Source organism: Eptatretus burgeri, chromosome 4, assembly GCF_056783735.1.
Source record: "Eptatretus burgeri isolate ZD-2024b chromosome 4, Ebu_testis_v1, whole genome shotgun sequence".
Taxonomy (NCBI): domain Eukaryota; kingdom Metazoa; phylum Chordata; class Myxini; order Myxiniformes; family Myxinidae; genus Eptatretus; species Eptatretus burgeri.
The window spans coordinates 653,265-680,387 of NC_140964.1; the positions used below are offsets into that span (position 1 = coordinate 653,265).

The window sequence follows — 27,123 nt, forward strand, 5'->3', positions numbered from 1 at the left end:
CTCGTTGTGGGCCGCTGGACCCACTTTGTGTTATAGATCGCTGAAGTCTGGGGAGGCCATTCTGAGGCTTGAGTTGGGCCTCGACACAGGACGCTAGCTCTCCCTTGTTCCCCTCCGGGAAGGGAACGTAGGGGTTGGGAGTAGGCTAGGTGACAGGATAGGTTAGCCGAACAAGGACAGTACAGGGGGTTAGGGGACGATTTATAGTGGGGAAGTAAAAATAAAAAAATAAGTTGGGGCTAAATTGGGGTTTGACAAATTAAGGGAGTGGGTATAGCCAGTGACAGGCAAAGGCGATAGGTTGGGAGGTAGACCGTAGAGTAGGTCCGAGCCCGCCTTCCGAGTGGCCAGCACCACCGCACTCCCTCCACCAACCTCCACTGAACGGCGAAGGCTGGCCAGCTTCATCGGCAGCTGTTGTTTTGCTGCAAGGCCTGTGCCGGCTGGATCGGCTGCAGCTGCTGTGCTGCAAGGCCTGTACCGGCCGGATCGTCTGCAGCTGTTTTCTGCAAGGCCTGTGCCGGCCAGTTCATCTGCCGGCTGTGTTTGCCTGCAGCGGCCTTGTTCTGCAGGCTGTGTTTGCCTGATCACCTTTGCCATGCCATGCCCACTGCCCCTGTTCACCAGCCCCGTTCAATTTTTGCTTTTGCCCCCCCCCCCTGTTCATTGCCATGTGCGCCAGGATCAGAAAGCAACAGTTTGCAAGCTGCGAGAACTGCCCTGATGGCAGCTACAACACGGGCCTGCAGTGGCGGCCCGTGCACCGTGTTTGCGTCCATCCATTCATCCATCCATTCGTTGAGTTCATTGCGTGTGCCACTTGAGCTGGCACGGAGACTGCGTTTGTGCAGCCCATGCACCGTTGTGGTTCACTGGGTTCATTTCAAAAGGGAAGGCCTTGGACTGTGTGTGAGCAGCCGGCCACGTTCCGTCACCTGCATTGTTTGAGCCAGAGACTGCATGCAAGCAGCCTGGCTCCCTGCTAACTGCTTTCTTTTTGCAGAGTCCATTGATCCTGGGCCATGGTTTAGTGTAAAATTTGTAAGTTAAGGTTAAGATGTACTGTACATATGAGTGCGCCCCCGGCATGTCTGTCTTTGCGCCGGCAATTTTATTTCAGTCGTCCGTGTGAGTGGGTTTGTTTAGGTAGTTACTCAGCCCTCAGGTTATTTATTTTGGGGACACGAATACCATGAATGTCGCACTCAGGGATCCGTAGGTAAAATGTACTAGGGGAGAACTACACATGATGGCACACGAAAATTTGACGACTCGGGACGAGTCTGTAAAAAGGGGAGGGGGTAGTGTTGTGGTTGACGAAATTCGCAAACCACCATTCAGGTCCCGTAGGTGAGATATCTCTGTAAGTATATGTGTAGTTAGCCCAAACCCGTTGTGTAGAGGGAATAAATGTCATTCATTCGGGCTGCGACTCTTTTAGATAGCCGTTTTTCTTTTACTATCTTTATTTTGGACCAACCGCCATTACTACCACCACAACCACCACCAACCGCATCTCGACAACCACAGCCACCTTCTCCAGAACCGCCTTCACAAAATCCACCTTCTCCACAACCGCTTTCACACACCAACCACCAATCGCAACGCCGCTTCACAATAACAACAATGCCAACAGCCACGACCTTTACCGTCACAACTCGCCCTCACAACCATCGCATCACCGCCATTCCCGCGCCGCTTGTGGGCACCGATACTGGACTCGTACAGGGCGCGCACCGAGCAGCGGGTGCAAAAACACCAGCCTTTCCGAGAAATCGGATCAAGAATGATTCACGCCCACTTCTGTTCCGTCCTATCAGCGAGCGTGGGGTGATTTGGCCCCGCCTCCAGGCGCGTCGGAGTATAATCGCTATATGCAGATTCGCGGATCAAGAATGATTCACGCCCACTTTTCCTCTGTCCAATGGGGAGCGTGGCTCCGCCCCAGAGCCGTTCCTGATCCAAAAATCTGCATATGATTTCTCCTGTCGAACTATAAAGCGCCGAGCGCGGAGCAAATCGAGGCAGTTGGGAAGAGGAGAGAAGAGAGTCGAGGAGAGAAAAGAGTTGGAGAGTTGTGGCAGCGGCGAAATCAGTCGAGAGAGTGTCTGTCGGGGTCCGGAGAGGTTGGAAAAGCCAAGAAGCTTTGTGGAGGTCGGCGCTCGTGTCAGAGTCGGGGAGCTGCGGAGAGGGGAGGCCGGTAACGCGGTCGAGGTCGCAGTGGCGTCGCTCGTCGCGGGACCCAAGCCAGCCAGATATCCTCCTTCCCCCGAGCATCAACAACCCCCCTCCTGTTTCCCCCCCCCCCGCGCTGAGATAGTGTGAGAAGGGGGCCCCGTTCCCACCCCATTCCAGGCAGTGCCAGCGAGGCCCGCGGAGTCGGGGCGCCGCCGCCATTTTGCGGCTCATCACCAGACGGGTAGGCTCGACGCGGTCTCGGCCCCAGGCCCGTCTGCCCCCTTGTCGATGAGGGTGGCCCCTTTTTCTTTTGCTTTGGAGTATATGTGTTGTCGGCGCCGTCTGTGAAGTAAAACTGTATAAGTGTTGCCGTGTGCTCGGTAGTCGGTCGTAGATCTGCATTGGGTTTCTTTTGTTGCATTTGCTTTTTGTGCAGAATTGTCGTGTTACTTTTACATTTGCTTTTGGTGCATAATTGTAATTGTATATGTGTGCTTTCCGTTTGCCGCGGAATAAATGTGCTTTATGTTGAACTGTTTTTCCCGTTTCGCTTCGTCTTTTCTTTTATTGAATCTCCATCTTACTTCACGTAAAGGGTTGGTCGTGGGCTAAATACGCCCAATAATTAATCGAACCGTCGAGGTTGACGATAACACCGCTCGGTTATCCCGATAGTACGGAACGGGTCGCTTAAAGTGGCCCGTGTCCGAAGTCGACCTGCAGCGAGGTGCGATCGCCCGAGTCTACCCTCCGTGTGGGTACTTAGGTAGGTCGAATTTGGCGAGCAACCCTATCCCACGCGGGGGGCCGATTGGCACGATCGTGGTGAGTCCGAAAGGCCCACCCGTGACTAGTTCCCGGCGTTAGTCCGAGAGGGTCACGACGGGATTGTCCGTCCGGTGGGCGACGTGCCGCGATTCGAGTTACGTGGCCGCCCGCACGCCGGCGGGTGCGAATCCGCAACAATATTAAGTAATGTTTTTTCTAGAACAGCTTAATCAATCGAAGTGAAACTTCACATTTATGATCTAGTAGTGATGGGGAATACGTTTTAAATTTCAACTTGATCAGATGCATGGTCTGGCAGCCATAATTATTTAATTTTTTATCTCTGTTCTTTAAAAAACAAAAAATGTATATATTTATTTTTGAATAAGGCTCACTTGGATGTGCCTGGATGGGTTTGAGGGTAAAGGAGTAGCAGCTGAAATGCGAATCATATCCAGGTTCCTCCTGATGACTTCATCCTTGCTTTTTACTTGTTTGGATTCCTTCTGATAACTCCAATGCAGAACTTTACCTATTTTGTCTTCCATTTGATTTGAATTGAATTTATTTTAATTCCATTCTAAATTTAATTGAATAATAATTTTGAAAAACGTCATGGGTTAGGGTCAGGTGTAAAAATCAGAGCCGGGTTTCATCAAAACGGTAAGTCTTGTACCTGGTCATCACTACCAGCAGTGATAAAGTGTTAGTTCTAACGTCTCTTATTAATTACGTAACATACCAGTACACAAACACCACACAAAACAAGTCTTGGCAAGGGTCTGCAATCTCTGATTGCTCTTTTTCTTGTGTATATACATATATATATATATATATGTCTCCTTTCAAAGCTCAACTATTTCACCGATTTCACCATCCGCCCCTCCCTCCTCCCCCAGCTGAAAGACATAAAAATAATTCCAACATTATGATGCATCACATTATTTTAGATGTTATCAATTTAGTTGGTCCACCAATCCACAGCTTCTTGATTCCATTACAGAATCCTTTTCTTCGAAATAAACTCAGGTTGGTGGACATGGCTGTGTTTATATCGATCGGCTGAGGCAAAACTTTTACTGCTGCAGATGAAGTTTCAGACAATTTCAGAGGCACACTTGAAATCACTTTCAGGCGATAGGAAAAGGAATTCTTCTCAACATCCACAACCATTTTGCAATTTTGCTGTACTTGGCAGTTCCATATGAGGGTACATCAATGAATGGAGACTTCTCCCACCTCGTACTGTACATTGTGACTTTGTCCTGCATTCCATGGGACAACCGTTTTGAGCAACGTTATTCTTCTCCATCAAAATATAGCATGTCTTTTAGCTCTCGGATGGACATGGGAGTGGAAGGTTTTGCCTCATCCACTATATTTACCGGAGTTAGTTGTCCTAGTCACGTTTATCTGCCTGTTTACGACCATGATAAACCCTCACGGAACGATCAGACAAAGGAATCAAATCTGACTTTTAAAAAATTGTTACATCCATCATATTGGTCAAAAGGCATCCAGACTGGGGCTGTGCAGATCACCTTTCAGTCTTTTCGCCATTGTACTGACCGACCACTAAATGTTCAAATTTTTCTGCTTGCAACATCCCACTCTCATCAGTATCAGTGTTCATGGTCTACCATCGACACATCTTCTCGTTTGAAGCTCGTCTTATTGTAAATGAGCCTTCAGTACGTTTAACAAGCAACAACATTACAACCACCAATTTCATCATGTGGTATTCTTATGAAGGATGCATCTTGTACCAGTGAAGAGGAGAAGCTTTTAAAAAAACAGAAAAAAAGATTAGAAGACACAGCCAAGTGATGAGTGTGGTTTTTGTTAATGGAATATAGCATTGCTATGACAGAATCAAATAGATATTCCAACATCTCCAGAGATACACTTTCTCCTGCCCTGTTTTTGCCCTTGTTTTCCAAAGCTTTGGGCAGGTGAGAGGCACTATGGTCGTGCGCACGCACACATTTCTTTTTCCACAAGTCTTTTCCGAAGAATCTTATGAAATCGTTCACGGCAATCAGGAGATTTTCCAAATACCCAGATAATCAGCTGTGCTCTGTTCATAGAGGTTTCGTTCCTTTCAGCCCAGAACCTCTCTGAACAGTGGGTCCACAAACTCAGCCTTGGGTTCCCACATCAGCACAGTAAATGTATGTGTGCGCGCACACACATGCGCACACCTTGCATTCAACACATTGGTGCACATGTGATGGGTGACATGTTGGCTGTCATGGAAGCCAGACTGCTCAGGAACAATGATTACTCACAGCAGTGTTACCATGATATTCAAATATCAAAGGCTTTGATGGTGGTTCAAAACAGCAAAGTGTAGAACATTTATGGAAGTGGCATTGCCATATATAGGCCTATTCGGTATTACTGAAAACAGTGGATAATGACTAGCCCGGATTTTTTACATTGCATGAAATTCCGCAGTAATGTTTCCCTTTATTTTGAGCTGGCAATCACCCTATGTACCTTAAAAAGCTGCAATTCCAGAATAATTTAAAATGTCTCATCCATAACACGCCAGATGAACTGCGCACAGTGTCTGTGCCATTAATATGCCTTTCGTGAGCTCTTCGTACAGGCAGAGAGGCATCTTAAGGGGAGAACGCGATGACGAACCACCCAGAATTTGGTGCTGACAAGCTGCGGTGTCCCCTAGGACCAGTTGGGCAGATTTACATGGATATAAAATCCGGCGCAGCTCTGTCTACTCTCGATGCACCCCCTCTATTCCTACCCCCACCATCTCCCAGTCCTGCCTGGCAGATGGGTGCAGCTCTGGCCTGTCACCCCCCTCCCTCCCTCCCCAACTCACAGGATACACCAGGCTTACACGCACTGTGGAGGAGGCCGTGAGGAGCACGACCAATTTGTCACAACGGGCCAGTGACTCTTGGCACAAACTCACCAAACAAAACGAACTGTGGTACCAGCCACAGCCATTGCGCATCACAACTCATTCCGCTCGCATACCTCTATTGTCCCTACCAACACCCCTTACCAATCCACTCTCATGTTTGTATAACCTCCCTCCACCATTCCCTCGTTACATGTTCAATCTCTCCCACCTCCCCACACTATTCTTTGTCTTCTGCCCCAATAACCTGCTCCCCAATTCTCATCACCTCTATATCCCTTACAAAAATATCAAACTTCTTCGGATAGCAGATGTAAATCTTCTGAGAATGTCATTGAAATATTTTTTATGGGTCATTGAAAACCCCCCAAATGAGTTCACAATCACACTTTCATGCCCAAAACAAGTGACCCCCCCCCCCCATGTCTCTCTCAACTTATCCGCTCATTTTTATACAATAATCAGTCTCTTAGCCCTATTATCACTTTATTGATGGTTATCTTTTACCAGAAACAGCACCTTGTTAGATTTTAATTAACAACCCAAAGGTGTTCTCTATATAATGGTATAGAATTGAGTGTGATGGAGTTAAACATAATGGAACTTACAAACACCAGAGTTAAACCAAATGAAAGGATTTCATATTGGATGAATAAAGTAATCTTGAGCAAATCTGAGAATGTGTGGAGATTGCAGGATATAAAAATACAAGCTGTTTATATAAGATGGCTTGAGATAGCTTCATTAAAGCATCAAGCCTTGACAGAGATTTATTTATGATAATGAAGAGTGTTCACAAGGGACATTCTTAAAGATGATACTCACATGAGATTTCTGTGTTTGGGGAGAAAATTCAACAGCAAGATGTGCTAAAGCTAAACAAACAGCTAACATTGTTCCAATATTATTTTTAGGAATACTTGCTCAAGTTTTAAGCTGCCTCAATTGGCTGAGAGTCTCCATTCTCATCTGACGATTCGGGCACCAAATACTGAGCTCCTTGGGAAGGCAATGACAATCCACCCAATGTAAAGATTGCTGTGGCAGTACCAAAGCTTGTGCATAAGAAGTATGGTAAAAAATGGTGAATAGAGAATATTTGTGAAACAAACCCAAATTGATGCAGGTACTGTAGATTCATGGATGTAGTGAAAAGGTGGTTTTTCAAGGCTTTTAGTCATTTTACTACAGTGGTTGAAAATTAAATATTGAATGCATGGGGTTACTTTTTAAAGTGGCAAATACAGGAGAAGAGTATGGCACATAGGCATTCAGAACAACCTCTTGTAATAAGTCAACCACAATGAACAACTCGAACGGCACTTGATAAAACATACCTCCGCAAGGCTGAACAATTTACATTTTGTATCCTACTGATGAGCAGATCTGGATCTGGACCTTAACTAAAATCTAATCGGCTTGTTCTTGTCACCTACCCAACTCATACACCAATTTTTTCATAACCCATCTGAAACTTTTTGAGATATCATTCTTTATATCATTTTTGGCCCTGTGTTTCAATTATGAAGAATCACTTCAGAATTTTTTTTAATGTAGGATCCAGATCCACATCCAGATCTGAATCTTCACCAAAATCTAATAAATTCGTCCTTGTTACCTACCCAACCAGTCCACCAAATTTCGTCCAAATCCATCCATAACTTTTTAGATATCCTGCTCAAAGTTAAACAGACAGACAAATAAACAGTGGTGAAAACATAACCTCCATCCACCTTCGGTGGCAGAGGTAACTAGAAAGAGCAATCAGAGATTGCAACCCTCGCCCACCAGTTCCCAAACACCCCTCGAGTGATGTTTGTGAACTGGTGTGTTTGTGTGTTGTGTAGATGATGCATTGATGATTGAGGTTAATGTTCATACAGCGGACAAACAGACCTCTGATTTTATTGTATAAAAATCACATTCCAATCACATGTCTTTTTACAGATGACTTATGCACGTATTTTGTAGATACATGCATTTTTACAGTAAGTACATTGTTGATGCACTCACGTTCTCAATATACGTACTATATAAATGTATTCACATTTTAATAGTACATCAATTATCGACACACACATTTCAATCGTACATCCTTTACAGACAGACATACATTTTAATAGCACATCCTTGATAGAAACACACATTTTAATAGCACATCTTTTATAGACACATTTTAGTAGTACATCCTTTATACACACACACATTTTAATAGTACATTCTTCATAGACACACACATATTAATAGTACATCCTTTATAGAAACACACATTGTAATAGCACATCATTTATAGACAAACTTTTTAATAGCACATCTTGTACAAACACACATATTAATAGTACATCCTTGATAGAAACACACATTTTAATAGCACATCTTTTATAGACACACATTTTAATAGTACATCTTTATACACACACACACACACACACACACACACACACACACACACACACACACACACACACACACACACACACACACACACACACACACACTTTAATAGTACATTCTTCATCGACACACATTTTAATAGTACATTCTTCATCGACACACATTTTAATAGTACATTCTTCATAGACACACACATATTAATAGTACATCCCTTATAGAAACACACATTATAATGGCACATCTTTTATACACACATTTTTAATAGCACATCTTTGAAAAACACATTTTAATAGTACATCCTATATAGAAACACACATTATAAAAGTACATCTTTTATAGACACACTTTTTAAGAGAACATCTTTTATAGACACACATATTAATAGTACATCCTTTATAGAAACACACATTGTAATAGCACATCTTTTATGGACACACACTTTTTAATCGCACATCTTTTATAAACACACATATTAATAGTACATCCTTTATAGAAACACATTTTCAGAGCACATTTTTTAAAGAAACACACATATTAATCATACATCCTTTATGGAAACACACATTATAAAAGTACATCTTTTATAGACACACTTTTTAATGGCACATCTTTTAGAGACACTTTTTAAGAGAACATCTTTTATAGACACACACATTTTCATGGCACATCTTTAAAAGACACATTTTACTAGTACATCCTTTATAAACACACAATTTAATAGCACATCTTTTATCGACACATTTTAATAGTACATCCTTTATAGAAACACACATTTTAATCGCACATCTTTTATAGGCACACACATTTTAATAGTACATCCTTTATACACACACATTTTAAGAGTACATCCTTTATACACACACATTTTAAGAGTACATCCTTTATAGAAACACACATTTTAATTGTGCATTCTTTATGGACACACACATTTTAATAAGACATCCGTTATAGAAACACATGTTTTAATAGCACATCCTTTACAGAAACACACATTTTAAGAGTACATTCTTTATAGACACACACACATTTTAATAGTACATTCTTTATGGAAACACACATATTAATAGTATATTCTTAATAGAAACATGCACGTTAATAGTACATCCTTTATAGAATTATATTTAATAGTCCATTCTTTGTGGAAACACACATAATAATAGTACATGCTTTATACACTACCGGTCAAAAGTTTTAGAACAGCCCCATTTTTCCAGGTTTTACTGAAATTTAAGCAGTTTGTTTCAATGTACTCTAAAATTAAAGCACAGAACAAATAAACAATTGCAGATAAAAAAGAAATCATGGAATCGTTTTGTTTAACAAAATTTAATCTAAAATTTTGACTCATCGAAGTAACCACCTTTTGCGGATATAACAGCCGAACATACTCGTGGCATTCTTTCGACAATGGAAATCAAATATTATTTGGAAAGTTCTTCCCAACACTGTTGCAGAAGTTCCCACAAATGTGTTGCACTTGTAGGTTGCTTTGGTTTCACCCTTCTGTCTTGTTCATCCAAAGCCAGCTCGATGGGGTTTAAGTCTGGAGACTGTGCTGGCCATTCCATGATTTGAAGCTTACCGTCTTGTTATTTTCTTCTAAGGTAGTTCTGACATAGCCTGAAGGTACGTTTTGGGTAGTTTCTTGCTGTAGGATGAACCCTTGACCAACTCGGCATAGACCAGAGGATATTGCATGATGCTGCAAAATGTTGTAGTAGCCCTTTTGGTTCAGGGTCCCAGTCATTCTGTGCAAGTTGCCGACTCTGGATCAAGCAAAAGAGCACCAGATCATCACGCTTCCTTGTCCATGTTTGACAGTTGGTGTCACACACTGAGGAACCATCCTTTCGCCTACTCGGCGGCATACAAAAGCCCTGCGTGATGAACCGAAGATTTCAAGTTTTGATTCATCGGTCCATAAGACCTTCTTCCAGTTTTCAGTAGTCCACTAGTGGTGCTTCATGGCCCAGGCAAGCCTCTTTTTCTTACTTTGCCATCTTAGCAATGGCTTTCTTACTGCCACTCGACCTGTCAAACCTGCAGCTCGAATGTTCTTTTCACAGTTGAAACTGACACTTCCTCACTTCAACTAGTGTTAAGCTGTGCTTGAAACTGCTGTCCTGTGAGCCACCTATCACGCAAGCTGTTGACTTTCAGAAACTTGTCTTCTGATTGTGTTGTGGCTATGGGTCTGCCAGACCTTCCTGTCAGAGTTTCCTCCAGTTTCCAAGTGCCTTTTGATGGTGTAGGAAACTACTCACTGACACCTTGGCGTCTTTGCAATTTCTCTGAAGGAAAGACCTCCACTTTGAAGGGTTACAATGGTCTGTCTGTCTTCCTTTGATAATTGTCTTTTTCTCACCATTATGACAGCAATACACTACTTCCTGCAGTGCAATATTGTCCAAATAATGCTTCAGAGGGTGAAGCAACACAGTCTGTTCCAACACTGCTTTTATACAGACAGAGGGTTTTTGTAACTAATCAACAAAATCTGGGACACCTGTAGGAATTGTTTTCATGAACCTTCAAGGCTTAATTTACTTCCATTGCTGTAGAACAGCTGCAGTTGCTAACCCATTACTTGTTCCCTGAAAGGGCCTTTTTTAACAACTGAAATTTACATTATTTTTAAGTTTTTGGTAACCTAAACTTTGTTTTTTTAAGCTCTTACAGTTTACCGCTTGGCTTTGTACCATTTCAGGTTATTCACTGCTTGAACTGCATAAATTTCAGTAAAAACTGGAAAAATGGGGGTGTTCTAAAACTTTTGACCGGTGGTGTAGACACACATTTTAATTGTACATTCTTTATCGAAGCACACATTTTAATAGTACATCTTTTAGAGAAACACACATTTTAAGAGTACATCCTTTGGAGAAACACACGTTTCAATAGCACATTCTTTACAGAAACACACATATTAATAGTACATTCTTTATAGAAACACACATTAAATAGTACATTCTTTGTAGAAACACACATTTTAATCATACATCCTTTATAGACACAGACACACACATTTGAATAGTACATTCTTCATGGACACATACATTTAAGAGTACATTCTTTAAAGAAACACACATATCAATTGTACATTCTTTAAAGAAACACACATAATAATATTACATTCTTTAAAGAAACACATGTTAATCGTACATCCTTTATAGAAACACACATTGTAATAGCACATCTTTTATCAACACACATATTAATAGTACATCCTTTAGAGAAACATACATTTTAATAATACGTCCTTTATCGACACACATATTCATAGCACATTTTAAAAAGAAACACACATATTAATCGTACATCCTTCATAGAAACACATATTATAACAGCATATCTTTTATAGACACACACATTTTTAATAAAACATCTTTGAAAAACACACATTTTAATAGTACATCCTATAAAGGCACACACATCGTAAAAGTACATCTTTTATAGAAACACATTTTAATAGCACATCTTTTATAGACACACACATTTTTAATAAAACATCTTTGAAAAACACACATTTTAATAGTACATCCTTTATAGAAACACACATTATAAAAGTACATCTTTCATAGACACACTTTTTAATAGCACACCTTTTATAGACACACATTTTAATAGCACATCTTTTATAGGCACACACATTTTAATAGTACATCCTTTATAGACACACATTTTAATAGCACATCTTTTATAGGCACACACATTTTAATAGTACATCCTTTATAGACACACGTTTTAATAGTACATCCTTTATAAACACACACACACACACACACATTTTAATCGTACATCCTTTATAGACACACATTTTAAGAGGAAATCCTTTATAGAAACACATATTTTAATAGTACATCCTTTGTAGAAACACACGTTTTAAAAGTACATCTTTTATGGACACATTTTAAGAGGACATACTTTAAAGACGGGCTCGCATTGTAATTGTACATAATTTGTAGATGTACTCACATTCAAATTGTACATACTTTATAGACGAACTCTCATTCTAATTGTACATACTTTACAGACTTACTCACTTTCTAATTGAACATACTTTATCAACATACTCACATTCTAATTGTACATACTTTATTGACATATTCACCTTCTAATTGCCATACTTTATAGACATAATCACATTCTAATTGGACATACTCTGTCAACACACTCACTTTCGAATTGTACATACTTTATAGATTATAGACAAACTCACATTCTAATTGCACATACTTTTAGATGTACTCGCATTTCAATTTTACATACTTTATAGACATGCTCGTACTATAATTCTTCTTCTTCTTCTTCTTCTTCTTCTTCTTCTTCTTCTTCTTCTTCTTCTTCTTCTTCTTCTTCTTCTTCTTCTTCTTTCAGCTGCTCCTGTTAGGGGTCGCCACAGCAGATCATCAGTTATGATCCGCATAATGATTTGGCACAGGTTTTACGCTGGATGCCCTTCCTGACGCAACCCTGGTCGCCTCTTACGACACAGGGATATTGTACACCGATTTTAACCGGGGTATACACCGGGCCCAGTACACTAGTACTTACTTCGCCGACCTCAGAAGGATAACAGGCTGAGTCAACCTCCTGGTGTATTAATTCAGTGGCCCAACGGGGCTTGAACTCAGGACCTTTTGGATCCCAAGCCGCTGCCCGAACCACTGCGCCAACACCAGGCTCTAATGCTCGTACTATAATTGTACATACTTTATTGACGTCCTCACATTCTAATGATGGATACTTTATGGAGGTACTGAAAAAAAGATAACGAGTAATACTGGCTACTACCAGGTGGTGTTTGTGGTCTATGTTCGCACAGTACATTATGTGTGGACAAAGACAAAGAAAGAAAGAAACAAACAAGAAATATGTCATACATCGCATTATACTTGTGAAATCCAAATAAATAAGTTGCCATGGGAACAGCAATTTGGTAATTTGGTAACTTTGACCTATGAAGTTTTACAAGTGCGCATAACAAGTTTGATGGATACATTTTCTAATTGGCACCTAATCGGTGTTTTACATGGTTTGGATGGCATTGACCTTGCTTGACCTTTGACTAATTTTGACCAGATTTTATACACATATACAGCACATAAGTACAACTAAGCTGTGTAAGGTTTAATATGATATCTTGAAAAATTCCTGTGGTTTGGCAATAATAAAATTACAAACATTTCCCATTTAATTATAATGGGGATGAAATTGTTGTCATGGACACTATTTCCCCTCTGCCACGTGGGGCATTTCCCTTTGCCGTGTGGGACTTTTTACTAAGACACAAACCAAGATGAGCAGAACCTGAAAAAAAGAAAGAGAAATGTAATTAATTAATTCTATTTTGTGCCCTCTTAGCTTGGTACTGATGTGGTTTACCAATGGGGGGTCCTTTTGATTATGACTGGCTCTCAAGTGTTATGGCAGAAGGCCCTAAGACAGAAGGTCAAATGGGCTCTTTAGGGTATTCTGTGACTAAGTGTTCAAATGGGGTGTAAAGTGTCTACAGGGTCTTCGGGTCCTAAAGGGTATAAAAGGTCTAAAATGGTCTAAATCGTATAAAAGGTCTTTTTCAGTTTCCTCCTTGCAACTCACCTGCACCTCTTCCAAGTACACACCAGAGACACCCCAAGTATTCCTCTTTACCTCTTCTTACTCTTTACCCCCTCGTCATGGGTCTAAAATATCTAAGGGGTCTAAAAGGTGTAAGGGCTCTAAAGGTCCACATGTCTCAAAGGTATGTTCCAATAGTTCGAAATCAAGACGCAGTCAAGGTCCAATAATAAGCAATTAATAGATGTATTCATGGTCCAACTCACGTTGAAACAGTACATAATTTCAAAACATCCTCACATGGGCCGACAAAGACTTCACCTCGACAAGGGTTCACCGTCCACCCATATTTTAAAGTTGTATATACAGTATTGTGACAGTTCTGTGAACTGTGACCCCGGAGGCAAATGGCACACATATATTGGTTCCCAAAATAGATATTTTGTTATTATTCGTTTCAGATAGCTCTTCCCTGATGTGTAATGAGTTTATGGGCCAATATTCATTTTGTGGGATTCGGTAGTTTTTTCCCCTATCTTTTGCCATCTTACTCCTCTGCATATGAATCTCTCTTACAAATCTATCATGCAAGCAAGTATGCCAAGGCACACAACAAATAGGGCCACCCAGTCATTTGCATATGCGCGCCAAGTCCGAGTTTCAATCGCATGCCATAATCCGACTGGCATATCACTACAACCTTCACCGTACTCGACCCACCAACGATACAACATTCACACAACCTCAAGACGCCTTTATTAAAACGCCACTTCATTGAAACATTACCCAATCTCTCTGTCCATTCACCATTTCCACCTCAACCACAATGAACAACATGCCACCCCAACCACAACTCACCACAATGCTGCCGCTACCATTGTTGCTGACATTCACCAAGTTCGTAGCGTCCTTCCCTCCATTGATCTCGCATAGTCCGCACGCTTTGTTAGCCAGGAAGTTTTACCCCACCGATTGGCTCTACATCTGAGCCAGTTGGCAGCTTTGCTGAGCTGCACCTGATCAGGTTCAGTAAAGCAAGTGCGCATCGATGGCACGAGCCCCTTGATGCTGTCAATCCACCGGAAATGGTAACACGAAGTAGGAAGATCCCTGCCAGAATTGGCAGCACCAATTGGCATTCGTGATTGACAAGCAACCCATCGGGTGGTGGAGTTATCTGCGGCTGGTGGCCTCAGGACCGGGCATTCGAGAGGGACCCGAGCGCTTCTCCTCGTGTTGAACTCAGATCCACAACAGTATATCATAGACATCAAGTGAATCCCTTGAAAATTGATGATTTATCTGACCTTGACCTTTTGACCTCAAAGGGCGGAGGAGCTCCTTGTGAGCCAACAGGCATCCATATCTCGTGCCCAACTGTGTCTGCGGACATCTGCAGTTGGGTAACTGTCTTTCTTAGGAGGTTGGTGGCAGGATTTGCACTCCAGCCACCATAAAACCCTTCACTCCGCAAAACACTAAAACACATAGAAATCTGAAAATCCACTCCATGGGAGTACCTCCTGTGCAGTGCCCTTCGCAGGGAAACTCACCGGATTGGAGCAAAGCCTTCGGTACCCCCACTCTTTGATGTTAGGAGGAAAACCATGGGGTAACCTTCCCGGGTCAGGTTGCGGTAGTGTGTGTTAGGGTGGTGCTGATGTGTCGTCCACCAGACGGCGGTCTCTGAGGGTTAACCTGAGGCAGTCCCTTTAGGTGGGTGCCTGAAATGTCCTATCCTGAAGAGAGGATTATCAACTGTCTCTGTTATCATCTGAGTACAAGCATTTGAACATTGGTATTGCAGCACTCCCTGAAGTTCGAAGACCAGACAGTGGTGAGATCATGGCAGGTGGATACACCTACGATTCGTCTGGACGCTCTGATGATTACCATGCCCAAGGAGTTGCTGCAGCTGTATCCATTAAGCTGACTCCAATGATAATTGAGGTATTATCGGTCAACAAGCGTATTTCGGTCAACAAGCGTATCGGTCAACAAGGTATTATCGGTCAACAAGCGTATCGGTCAACAAGCGTATCGGTCAACAACCGGTCAACAAGCGTATTTTGAGAAAAATAATTCGTCACACCTTGGGTGTTGTTTCCCTGGTCTCTGTTTATGCTCTGACTGAGACAAGTGATCTCACCATGAAGGATGCATTCCATGCCATGCTTGAGTCTGTGGTTGATCAGTGCCCCATGCGAGATACTCTTCCAGTCTTGGAGGATTTCAATGCATCGACTGGAACTGATCAGGATGGTTATGAGATGTGTGTTGGTCCCCATGGGTCTGGAACTGTGACCCAGAACAGCACGAAATTCCTTGACTTTGCAAGAAGTCATGGACTTAGGGTGGCTGGTTCATGGTTTCAGTGCCCACAGGCTCATCGCTGGACTTAGTATTCCAATGCTGGCTGTGTGGGAAAGGAGATTGACCATTTCTCATTGATGGTCGCAAAGATGATCCAGAACTGCAGGGTCTACCGGAGTGTTCAGTTCCTCAATACTGACCACAGGCTTATTGTAGCAACTCTGAAGTTGCAGCTTAAATCCAGGAGAATGGTGCCATCTCAGCCTTAGCTGGATGTTGGCAAGCTCAAGGATGAGAGGGTAGCTGAGGAGTTTGCAAACAGGATGAGTGGGGATTTGGGTGGTCTGTTTGCTTTGGAGAATCCTGAAGAGTTGTGGAGTGCCTTTAAGACCACCATCCTTGATGTTGTCAGTAGATGTGTTGGAACTCACCATGGGGCAAAGAAGAATTTTATCTCTCAAAGGTCACTGGATACCATTGACCAGAGTTGCAGGGCCAGAGATAATGGCAGAGCTGCGCTGTTCAGGGAGTTGAGGCATAAAACTGTACGTGTGCTGAGGGTGGACAAGGAGGCCGATGTGCGAGGAATCTGAGAGGGGGTACAGCATCACCTGTGGTCAGTTGATTCACATCCTGCTTTCAGGGGAATTTGCACATTGTGTTCCTCCAAGCCCGTCCCTTGGTGCACTGCAGTAGAGCTGAGGGTAGTGGGCTCTTGACAGAGGAGTCCAAAGTGAAGGCCCGCTCGGCCGGTTACTTTGAGCAGCTGTACCAGGTTATCCACCAGCTGTTGAGATGGATGTCAGAGGTGTTACTATCCATATTTCTGACCCTTCAATCAACTGTAATCCACCTTCGCTTGTGGAAAAACAGGCTGTGGTGAACCGGTTGAAATGGAGTAAAGCTCCAGGGATCTGTGGCATCCATGCTTAACTTCTCAAGGCTGGTGGAAATGCTGTACTCAAGTCGTTGCATGCAGTTCTGTGCTTTGCCTGGAGCGCAGGCATCATCCCAACTGACTGGAAGAGGGGCCTTGTTGTCCTTCTCTGGAAAGGGAAGGGTGACCACTAGGACTGCAACAACGACCAAGGGGTGATGCTGCTCTCAGTGCTGGGAAAGGTCTTTGTTTGGATAATTCTTGATAGGGTTCACCACAATCTGCTTGAGCACTCGTGCCCAGAACAGTCAGGCTTTACACCAAAGAGGTCAATGATTAACCGTATCCTTGCTCTTCGCGTCCTCACCGAACACAGACGAGAGTTTTGGCAGGGGCTGCTTGCAGCCGATGTTGTTGTCTGCAAAGCATTTGATTCGGTCAATTGGGATGCCCTCTGGAGGATTCTTGGTGTTCGTGGGGTGCCACTAAAACTGATCAATCTGATGTCTGAACGATACTCTTGTACTGAGAGTGCTGTGAGATGTGGTGATACCATCTCTGACTTATTTCCAGTTGTTACTGGAGTTCGTCAGGGGTGTGCAATGGCTCCCACATTTTTCAGCACCTGTTTGGACTGGATTCTCGGGAGGATGTTGGAGAGATCAAGCTGCGGTGCATCGTTTGGGAATGTCAAGATCACTGACCTTGATTTTGCAGATGATGGCGTCACCTTTGCGGAGACTCTGGATATCCTTTTGGGGGCCCTTGAGGTGCTGAATGAGGAGGCAGAACCACCGGGATTATGGGTTTCCTGGGTCAAAACTAAGATCCAGGCTTTCAATGACATCTTGGATGCTGCAATATTGTCTGTACCTGTTTGTGGTGAGAATGTTGAGGTCACAGAGAGATTCACTTAACTTGGCAGTGATATTCATGTCTCTGCTGGCTGTGAGCCAGAAGTCAATAGACATCTAAGTCGGGCCTGGGGAGTCAAGGATTCACTGGATCATGGGGTGTGGCACTGTCGGTACCTGTGCAGGAGGAAGAAAGTCCGAGTCTACAGGTCCTTGGTGCTTCCAGTCTTGCTCTATGGATGTGAGGCTTGGACTCTGACTAGCGATCTGAGATGGAGACTTAATTCCTTTGGTACCGGGTCTCTTCAGAGAATCCTTGACTATCACTAGTCAGACTGTGTCCAACGAGCAGTTTCTGAGAGAGACTTAAATGAGATTTGTTCACTGCATTGTCCGTGAGGCTGTTTGGACATGTGGCTCATTTTCCTGATGCTGATCCTGCTCACCAGATTCTCTCAGCGAGGGAGCCTCATGAGAGGAGGAGGCCAACGGGCCGACCACTTGCCTTGCGGTTGCAGCAGGTTGATTAGCATCTCAAGGAGATGGGAATGTGCCAGGCATCTACCTGGGCGATGGCCAGACGGAGGCCCCTGGGGTACCAACGGAAAGTGAACGCAGCGACATGCTGCTCTGGTGCATTCTCCCATCCATACCTGACCTGACCTGACCTCAAAAATAATAGGCTTCCAGCATGTCGCGACCTCCACCAGGTGGTGAAGTTTCCTGAAGATCGGAGTAAAAAATAGGCAAATGACACACAAGCAGACAGACAGACAAACAAACAAACAGCCAGACAGACAGAATAACAGACCAGACCAACCAATATACTTGCAAGTCTTCTTTGAAAGTAACAAACTGACACAAATGCAATACCCTCTCCTCTGGCGAGGGTAATGAGTGGACAAGCATCACATATAGACCAAACCTGCAAGTGAGTCAGACAGATTTTCCCTCCACCCTGAAGTTCATTTCTGAGTCAGATGGGTGTTTGTTTTTTTTAACCAACAATTCTGGTGACATGGGAATCCTCTGGTGACTAGCTTGACTTCCAGAAGCTTAGAATTCATATCTTCAAAACTGCTGCAATCAGCTGGATTTGCGCCCGCAGCCTCTGGGATCCCAGTCCAATGTAATCACCGGTTGGCCGCCACAGTCCCCATTTATTCTTGTAAATTTTGTTTGGAACCAAAACCAACACCCTCGGGAACATCTTTTTATTACATATGCATGGGAGCTCAAAATTAGGAGAATCAAACTGGAGAAAGGGAAGAAGAGAGGATGATAGCAGAAAGAAAGAAGGGTAAGAACATGTGGGAGATAAGAGGAAAGGATCTACATTTGTGAGGTTCTTGATTGCAAATATAAAACTGATCGGATTTTTTCTCTCACAATAATCACACCAACTCCTGCACCCACCCCTTCATTTTAGGTGGCTATATATTCATGTTACGAAATCAAAACTTGGTATTTTTGGCCGATTTATCCAAACCTATGAACAGACATCGCCAGAAGCATAACCTGCCATAAATTGCACAGCTGGCTGTGGAATAGTTTATTGGTTGGTTGGAATGTAATGGCCTATTCATCAAATTCTGATGATGTTATGCGTATTTACTTTGTACCTTTTCAAAGCCACAATATTTCTGTAACACTGCAATTTAGTGAGGAGCAGGAGTAGCCTGGAGTTGGTGGGGTGGGAGAGGGGGTAGAGAGTAAGAGAGACAATCAGGAAAACGACCTCAGTCCTGCAGGACCAAATGTTAGCAACACAAACATATTCTGGAAGTAGAATGAAGAACTAGCCTTGCTGGGAAAGTGAAGGCAACTGTCGATCTGTGTTGGCAGACAGGTAGACCAATGGATGACATCAACGGGGTGTTAATCGATTGAGGTATGCTAACCGCCATGGGAAGCAAGCAGAAGGTGAGGTTTCAGGCATTAACCCTTCATCAGAGCAAAAGATAGTTAATGCCAGAATCATCAGCTTCTCCTTGGTTCCCATGGTGGTTAATTAGCATACCTCAATCAACATCCTGTTTATTTCATCACACTCTGGATGGTCTGAAGTTTGGATGTTACAAAGGAAGAAGTAATAGGAAAGGGAAAATCTTACAGAATACAAAACAAATAATACGTATGCAAAACCAGGCAAAATATATGTATATCAAAACGCAGTTAATGTTAAGAACGTAGGGTATTGAAAAGCCTCATTTAAATTAAAACGATGGATTTGCGTGCATTAAGGCCGAGTTGAAACGCCAGGTATTTGTCTCATTGAAGACGCATGGTAAAAGCTGAATGTTGAAAGTGTTTCCTGTAAATGGAGTAGACACATTGGGCAATGTGCGAGCAGCACTCGATAAGTTAGACTGTTGACTTACCCATCATACTCACTCAGTCTACAGGAGTGAAGCACCTTGCTGGCGTGGTCAGCATCATCTGTCACTAAATGGTGACAGAAAAGGTAGTGCCACATGGTTAGAAAAAAAATATATAAATAATATCAAATGCATGGTATACAGACGCTATGGTTCCACATCACACAGCCAGTGTGTAAGCTGCCTTGAGCACATCTCATTTAGTTCTGAGTTTAACTGTAGGGGGGAAAAAAACACTCTGAAAGGCACTCTTTGAACAACATTTTTGACGAGGCTCCGCTGTGCCATTAATCATTTCCGGTTGTCTGCTCCTCGGAAAGCAACATGCGCGTGCGTGCAAGGCAAGACGCCTGCTGCTGCTGTCACCACTGCAGAGCAACAAGCACCTTGATTACCTACACAGGAGGTTTGGCAAGGGACAACATGCCAGCTTACACATCCCATAGTACCAGCACTGCTGGCTTCCCACATACCCACCATCCACCGTTTTCCAAATCTGGACTGAGAGTAACAACCACAACTTGTTTCTCACCATTGTATGTTCCCTCTCTTATGTTGTTGGGTTGAAAACAGACTGCAGTTGTATTGTACTTGAAAAGATTGAACTTTCATGACCAGGAAACAAATATAAATGTATGTGTAGGTTGCCCTTTATATCCAAAGGAGGAGGTTTGCATCAAATATATGAAGCACATGCTTAATTTGATTTATAGTGCAGAAGCTGTTGCCCAGACACCAACCAGATTCTGTGATGCAAGGCCGTGTAACCTGGTGTCAAGGAGCCTCCGAGAAGACCAGACCATTTGCTCCCTGCAGTCCAGGCAGGAATTTGTAATTTTTTTTCATGGTGCCAACGGATAGTTCACCTACTCTTCATGAAGGACACCTTGGCATCTTTCACATCCACCAAATAATGCCAGCAGATGAGACTCTTCGTTTAAAATGCATCCAAAGAACAGCATACACATTGATGTTTCACCCTGCCTGTGCAACACCAGGATGGTAGTTTGTAGCTTGGTCGAGATTCAAACCAAAGCAGGACAGCTCAGAAGTGAGTGTGCATACCTCTAGCAAACTTACCTTCCCAGAATCGATTGCTCCACCGTTTAAAAGCAAAAGTACTAAATTACTAGTTTGAATCGGGAAATGATATTATCAGCTTAAGGTTGTTTCTCAGGTTGAGCATTGGTGTGTGTTCGGCAGTTTTTACACCAGAATGAATTGCATGTTTTAACAAATGGAGAAGAAAAGAGTGAATGGATTTTGTTCAATTGCAAGTAAGTCAAAGTGAGTCTCCCTGTTCCCCCAGCACCCCAAAAGACCTGGTAACAATACCGAAATGGTCAAAATTTGTTTGCCAACAAGAGAGGATTGGACGTGTCCAAGTCAATAATGTACTCTCTTCTGAACACTTTAACCTTGATTATTTTGAGGACAAGCCATATTATATGGCTTACAAAGCTTTTGATGTGAGGCATGGCAAAAAAATATCAGCCAACTTCAGTAACTTCTGATATATAAAATATGGTTGGATGATCCAGCCTCACACCATCAGGCACATGAAGCTGCTGAGGCAGTTTAATTGGCAAGTGGGTACAATCCTGGACGAGTCACCACTCCGACACAGGATACTCAACCGGCTCACTCCCAGCAAGCTATGTCTCATTTTGCCAAAATCGGAAGGATGACAGGCCGAGTCGACCAGCATGGTGATATTTGTGTCGGGCTGTGACTTCAACTCAGGACCTTACGATCCTAATCCAACCACTTTGACCGTTGAGCCACCACCAAACTTGTAGGAAAAAAAAATTTGAACACAGTAGAAAGAAGCAACATAAAAGACTGTCAAACACTCTTGCCTGTGGAGGGAGGATGTGAGAGGAATATCAAAGAAAAATGGTCAAATAATGACAAGATGGCAGCCATAAAGAGAAGATCTATTTTGATTTCCATTGTTCTTTTGAAATACAATAAAGTGCCTAACTGGGCCAAAAAGTAGAATTTCGCACAGAATGCATACCATTAGAATTGCAAATGAATTTACTGATGGAGCTTGATGGAACATTTTACTGGGGAGGTGTGGTCAATTTTTTTTTAACACCGACTCCTGAAAATGATGCTCAAAACGGAGTACATTGCAATGGTGAGAAAGCATGTTCTGTGTGTGAAGCATGGGGGACGAATGGTGAAAGAGAAAGATTCATGAACCAGTTGATAATTTCCTTCATGAATAATGATCCTTTACCGAAAAACGAGGTGGAGATTTTGAGTTCTGGGACAACTTCCTTCCACCTTCTGAAACTCGCAAATGGACGGACACACACACACACACACACACACACACACACACACACACACACACACACACACACACACACACACACACACACACACACACACACACACACACACACATATACATATACATATACACACACACACTTAGACATGGGAAGGCTCCGTTCCACCTTTTGAAACCTGCATGTGGAGTTAACAACCAACGATACACACACGCATGGAGGTGGACACTTTGAGACCTGGGAGGTCTCCGTTCCATCCTCTGAAACCTGGATATAGAGATAACAACCAACGGGACACAACACAGGTTCTTCAGGTTATCTCCATGGTCCCTTATACCATTTGTCCTCGGATCTCGACTTTTCTTGCTTATCAGTTCTTGGTCTTATTTATAGACGTGTTACCATTTATCCCCTTCTAGATTTTTCTTTTTCTTGCTTCCCTTAATGTATCCTTACCACCAATTTATAGTCTGTTTTACAATTCCATTGCATTTTGGAGGATTGTCCCTTCATCTAATACGCAACTTTTGAAATAATGTAATCCACCTCAGAATGCTCAGTACACATACTCAGAAACACTTAGAGACAGCGGTGTGTGGGGCACTAAAAAGCACAGTATTGTTTGTGTGAGACAAGGATTGTTACCTAAAATGGTTCAGGAAGATTCCAAAAGAAGCCAAAAATACTTCAAAAGGTACCGAGAGAAAGGGTTCTGTCTCTGCACAACGAAAGACTTGGAGAACTTTCTCAGCTCGCCGAACGGGCAGCTGCTCATCATGCAAACTCATGACCATGTGGGCCAGTGCAAGACGCGAGTGGACGGATGTGTACAATACAAACCCCAAACGGATCGCTACCAGTGAATGGGCTTTGAACCTTCCCAGAATGCCACGTGGGAGTGCCTCCTGTGAACATGGCAGGCTTGGTGATTTATTTAATGGATGTCTGCAGTTGGAAAGATGATGCTGTGTGTCATTACCAAGTAACGGTAACCAACTCTTTGGCAAAGGACATCTTCGCAGTGTGGAAATACACAAACCTTGTGTGAGCTACATTGACGTGCGAGCCAGCTGTATCAGGTACATTTTTTTTTGTACACCTTGTCGAGGCTCGTATGAGAGCTAACACACAACGCACATCAAGGGGGGCATGAGACAGGAGGGGAGGGAGTGGGAAGGACAAAACAGTGGGGAACAGAGACATTAGGAGATCTGTGGAAGGGAGAAGGATGGGATGGGGAACATGGGGAATACAAGATGGACATTACAGGGACTTTCAAGAAGGAAAGCAGGGAATTTAGGAAAGGAGGTGGGTTTGGGGTGGATTAACGGGGGTATAAAAGATCGAAGATTTGGATGGGGGACGATAAGAGGTGGTGGTGAACAGCTGTTTTGAAGGCCTGGAGGGAAGAATGGGATTGAAGACAGTGTGGGAGTTTATTCCAAAGGCGGGAAAAAGAGGAATGAAAGAGTGAAGGTGAGCAGTGATTCTTGATTTTGGCAGTTTTACCAGAAGGGGGTTGTTTGCGGACCTTGAGCGCCCTGCGGAAATGAGGTGGGGACAAATCGCAGAGAGCGCAGGGGGGGGGGGGGCGAGACTGGAGAGGAGACGGTAGAAGACAGAAAGACTACCGACCAACCTGCGGTGATTGAGTGAGAGGCCCAAAGACTCAGCCTCATTGCGGGAGATGCCAATGATCCGAAATGCCTTGGTTTCTACAGCGTGAAGCCGAGAAAGGTGGGAGGCAGGAACACCAGCCCAGAGGGGAGAGCAGTACTCCATCAGGCTGCGGACAAAAGCTTTGTAAGTGGTCAGGAGCTCAGGTGGGCCGAGGAAGGACTTTGCACGACGGAGGATTCCCAGTCGGCGACTGGCTTTGGAGGCGAGGTTTCCCAGAAGTAAACACTGCATCTCGTTTGGGTGCTTCTGAACACCAACGGGAAGGACATATTTGGGGTTTGTGAATGTACATGTTAAGTTAAAAATGATGATATTTACTATTAATGATTTTTATGGGAGTGGGGGAGTGTTTTTTTTTGTTTTTTTTTTGGATACCTTGGCGAGGCTCGTATGAGAGCTAACACAATGCACAGCCAGGGGCATGAGACAAGAGGGGCGGGAGTGGGAGGGACAAAACAGTGGGGAACAGACACAGGAGATCTGTGGAAGAGAGAGGGATGGGATGGGGAACATGGGGAATGGAAGATGGACATTACAGGGACTTTCAGGAAGGAAAGCAGGGGAATTGAAGGAAGTGGGCTCGGGTGGATTATCGGGGGTAGAAGAAATCGAGGATTTGGATGGGGGATGATAAGAGGTGGTGGTGAACAGCTGTTTTGAAAGCCTGGAGGGAAGAATGGGAAAGAATAGAGTGAGGGAGTTTATTCCAAAGGTGGGAAAAAAGAGGAATGAAAGAGTGATTTTGGTAGTTTTACCAGAAGGGGGTTGTTGGCTGACCTTGAGCACCCTGTGGAAATGTGGTGGGGACAAATCGCAGAGAGAGCAGGGGGGGAAAGGCTGGAGAGGAGACGGTAGAAGACAGAAAGACCACCGACCAACCTGCGGTGATTGAGTGAGAGGCCCAAAGACTCATCATCATTGCGGGAGATGCCGATGATCCTAAATGCCCTGGTTTCGACAGCGTGAAGCCGAGAAAGGTGGGAGGCAGGAGCACCAGCCCAGAGGGGAGAGCAGTACTCCATCAGGCTACGGACAAAAGCTTTGTAAGTGGTCAGGAGCTCAGGTGGGCCGAGGAAGGACTTTGCACGACGGAGGATTCCCAGTCGGCGACTGGCTTTGGAGGCGAGGTTGGAAATGTGACTTTCCCAGGAAAGGTCATGGCAGATAGTGAGACCCAGAAGCTTGAAAGAAAGGACTTCTTCCAGAGGATTGTTGAGAAAGTGGATGGGGGGGTTTTTTAAACTGTCCTTTCGAAGAGACATAGTGAGAGTGTGAGATTTGTCTGGATTGAAAGATATAAAAAAAGAAAGGGTTGGCAGTTAGGGAGCTGTGAGAGCTGTTATAAATATAGTTTGTTTGGTTCCTGAGCCACAAGAGAAATGATACTGCTTATTCGCGTCTATTGTTAAAAGAAGTATCCGTGTGCGCGTTTAATATACAGTGTTTCCACTGTGGACACTCACTCATATTAACAGGAAATGATAGAAACTCAACACTTCTCAATTTCGTCCACGAATATTTCTCGTATTTCCGAAATTTCAGCGAGTCCGATTTGCATCGAGGAACATAATAATTATGGTTAACCATGTCGAAATTGCTACTCTTTCGTTTAAATGCTGAAAATTATGTTTAAGAGACTATCTGAATCATACATTTCACGCTAGTGATGGCAGGTTAAAAGTGCCCGTCGAGCACAACTGAGTCAATGTAAACACACACACACACACACACACACACACACACACACACACACACACACACACACACACACACAGCACATGCGTGAAAGGCCCGTTTGCATTCATACATTATTTCAAAAGTCGAGTATTCTCTGTGTGAAAAGGGGAATCGGTTTGAGTGAAAAATTAGTTTTGATGCTTGTTTAATGGAGTGTTGTGTCTTCCCATTATCACCACTTATTGGGAGTCTATTGTAAAACACGCCCACACTGGTGAAAATCCGATAACCCCCTTCCTTTATAAATCCATCAGTGTAGGAGGTCTTGTGTAAAATTCCTTCGGTTTTGCCTCGTTATGTCCTTTATTGTATTTTGAAGGAAAAAAAATGATCAAATTTATTTATTATAACTACTGCCATGAAACCAGTCATAGTTTGGCTACTTTCTCTGATACTTCATCCCATCTTGTTGATTTTCTAAGTTAAAACTCAAATCATTCACAAACACACCTGCCAACTAGAAGGGCAGTAGAGTGCAAACCTCCGTCACGCAATGCCTGATCCACGAGAACATATCTGGCCCAATACATTTTTGAAATATCATGCTATATATTGTTTTTGGCCCTATCTCTCAATGGTGAAGAATCACCTTAATAATTAAATAATTCTCTGATGCAGATCCGGATTCGGATCCTCACCAAAATCGAAGCAATTAGTCCTTGCCACACACCCAACCTGCCCACCAAGTTTCATCCGAATCCCTCCACAACTTTTTCAGATATCTTGTTATATATAAGTTTTGCCCTATCTCTCAATGGTGAAGAATCACTTTAAAAATTATCAGATCCGGATCCGGATTCAGATCTTCACCGAAATTGAATCAACTCTTCCTTGTCACACACCCAACCTGTCCACCAAGTTTCGTCTGAATCAGGCCACAATGTTTTGAGATGTCATGCTATATATCGTTTTTAGCCCTATCTCTCAATGGTGAAAATCACTTTAAAAATTCTAGTAGTCGGATCTGGATCTGGATCTTCCCCAAAATCTAATCAGAATGTCCTTGTCACACACCCAACCTGTCGACAAAATTTCATCCAGATTCGTCTACAACTTTTTGAGATATCCTGTGCACAAACAAACAAACAAACAAACAGACAAGCCGGAAGGCGACATGGGTGGTCACTACATAATTGCATACTAGTCATACAGTTTTTGACGGATTGGGCTGAAAATTTTTGAAAAAGAGGTTGATTGT

The 27,123-nt window shown here is 43.2% G+C and overlaps 1 protein-coding gene across 6 annotated transcripts in view; it reads right to left on the minus strand.

Annotated features, from left to right (window-relative positions):
* Nucleotides 1-27,123, minus strand: part of CERKL (CERK like autophagy regulator) — a 167,492-nt gene that overhangs the window by 78,091 nt on the left and 62,278 nt on the right. For all 6 annotated transcript variants that reach the window (XM_085876607.1, XM_085876605.1, XM_085876603.1 and 3 more), the window contains exon 4: nucleotides 20,212-20,275. In XM_085876607.1, the coding sequence (XP_085732733.1) occupies nucleotides 20,212-20,275 (64 nt within the window). The remainder of the gene's footprint in view (nucleotides 1-20,211; nucleotides 20,276-27,123) is intronic.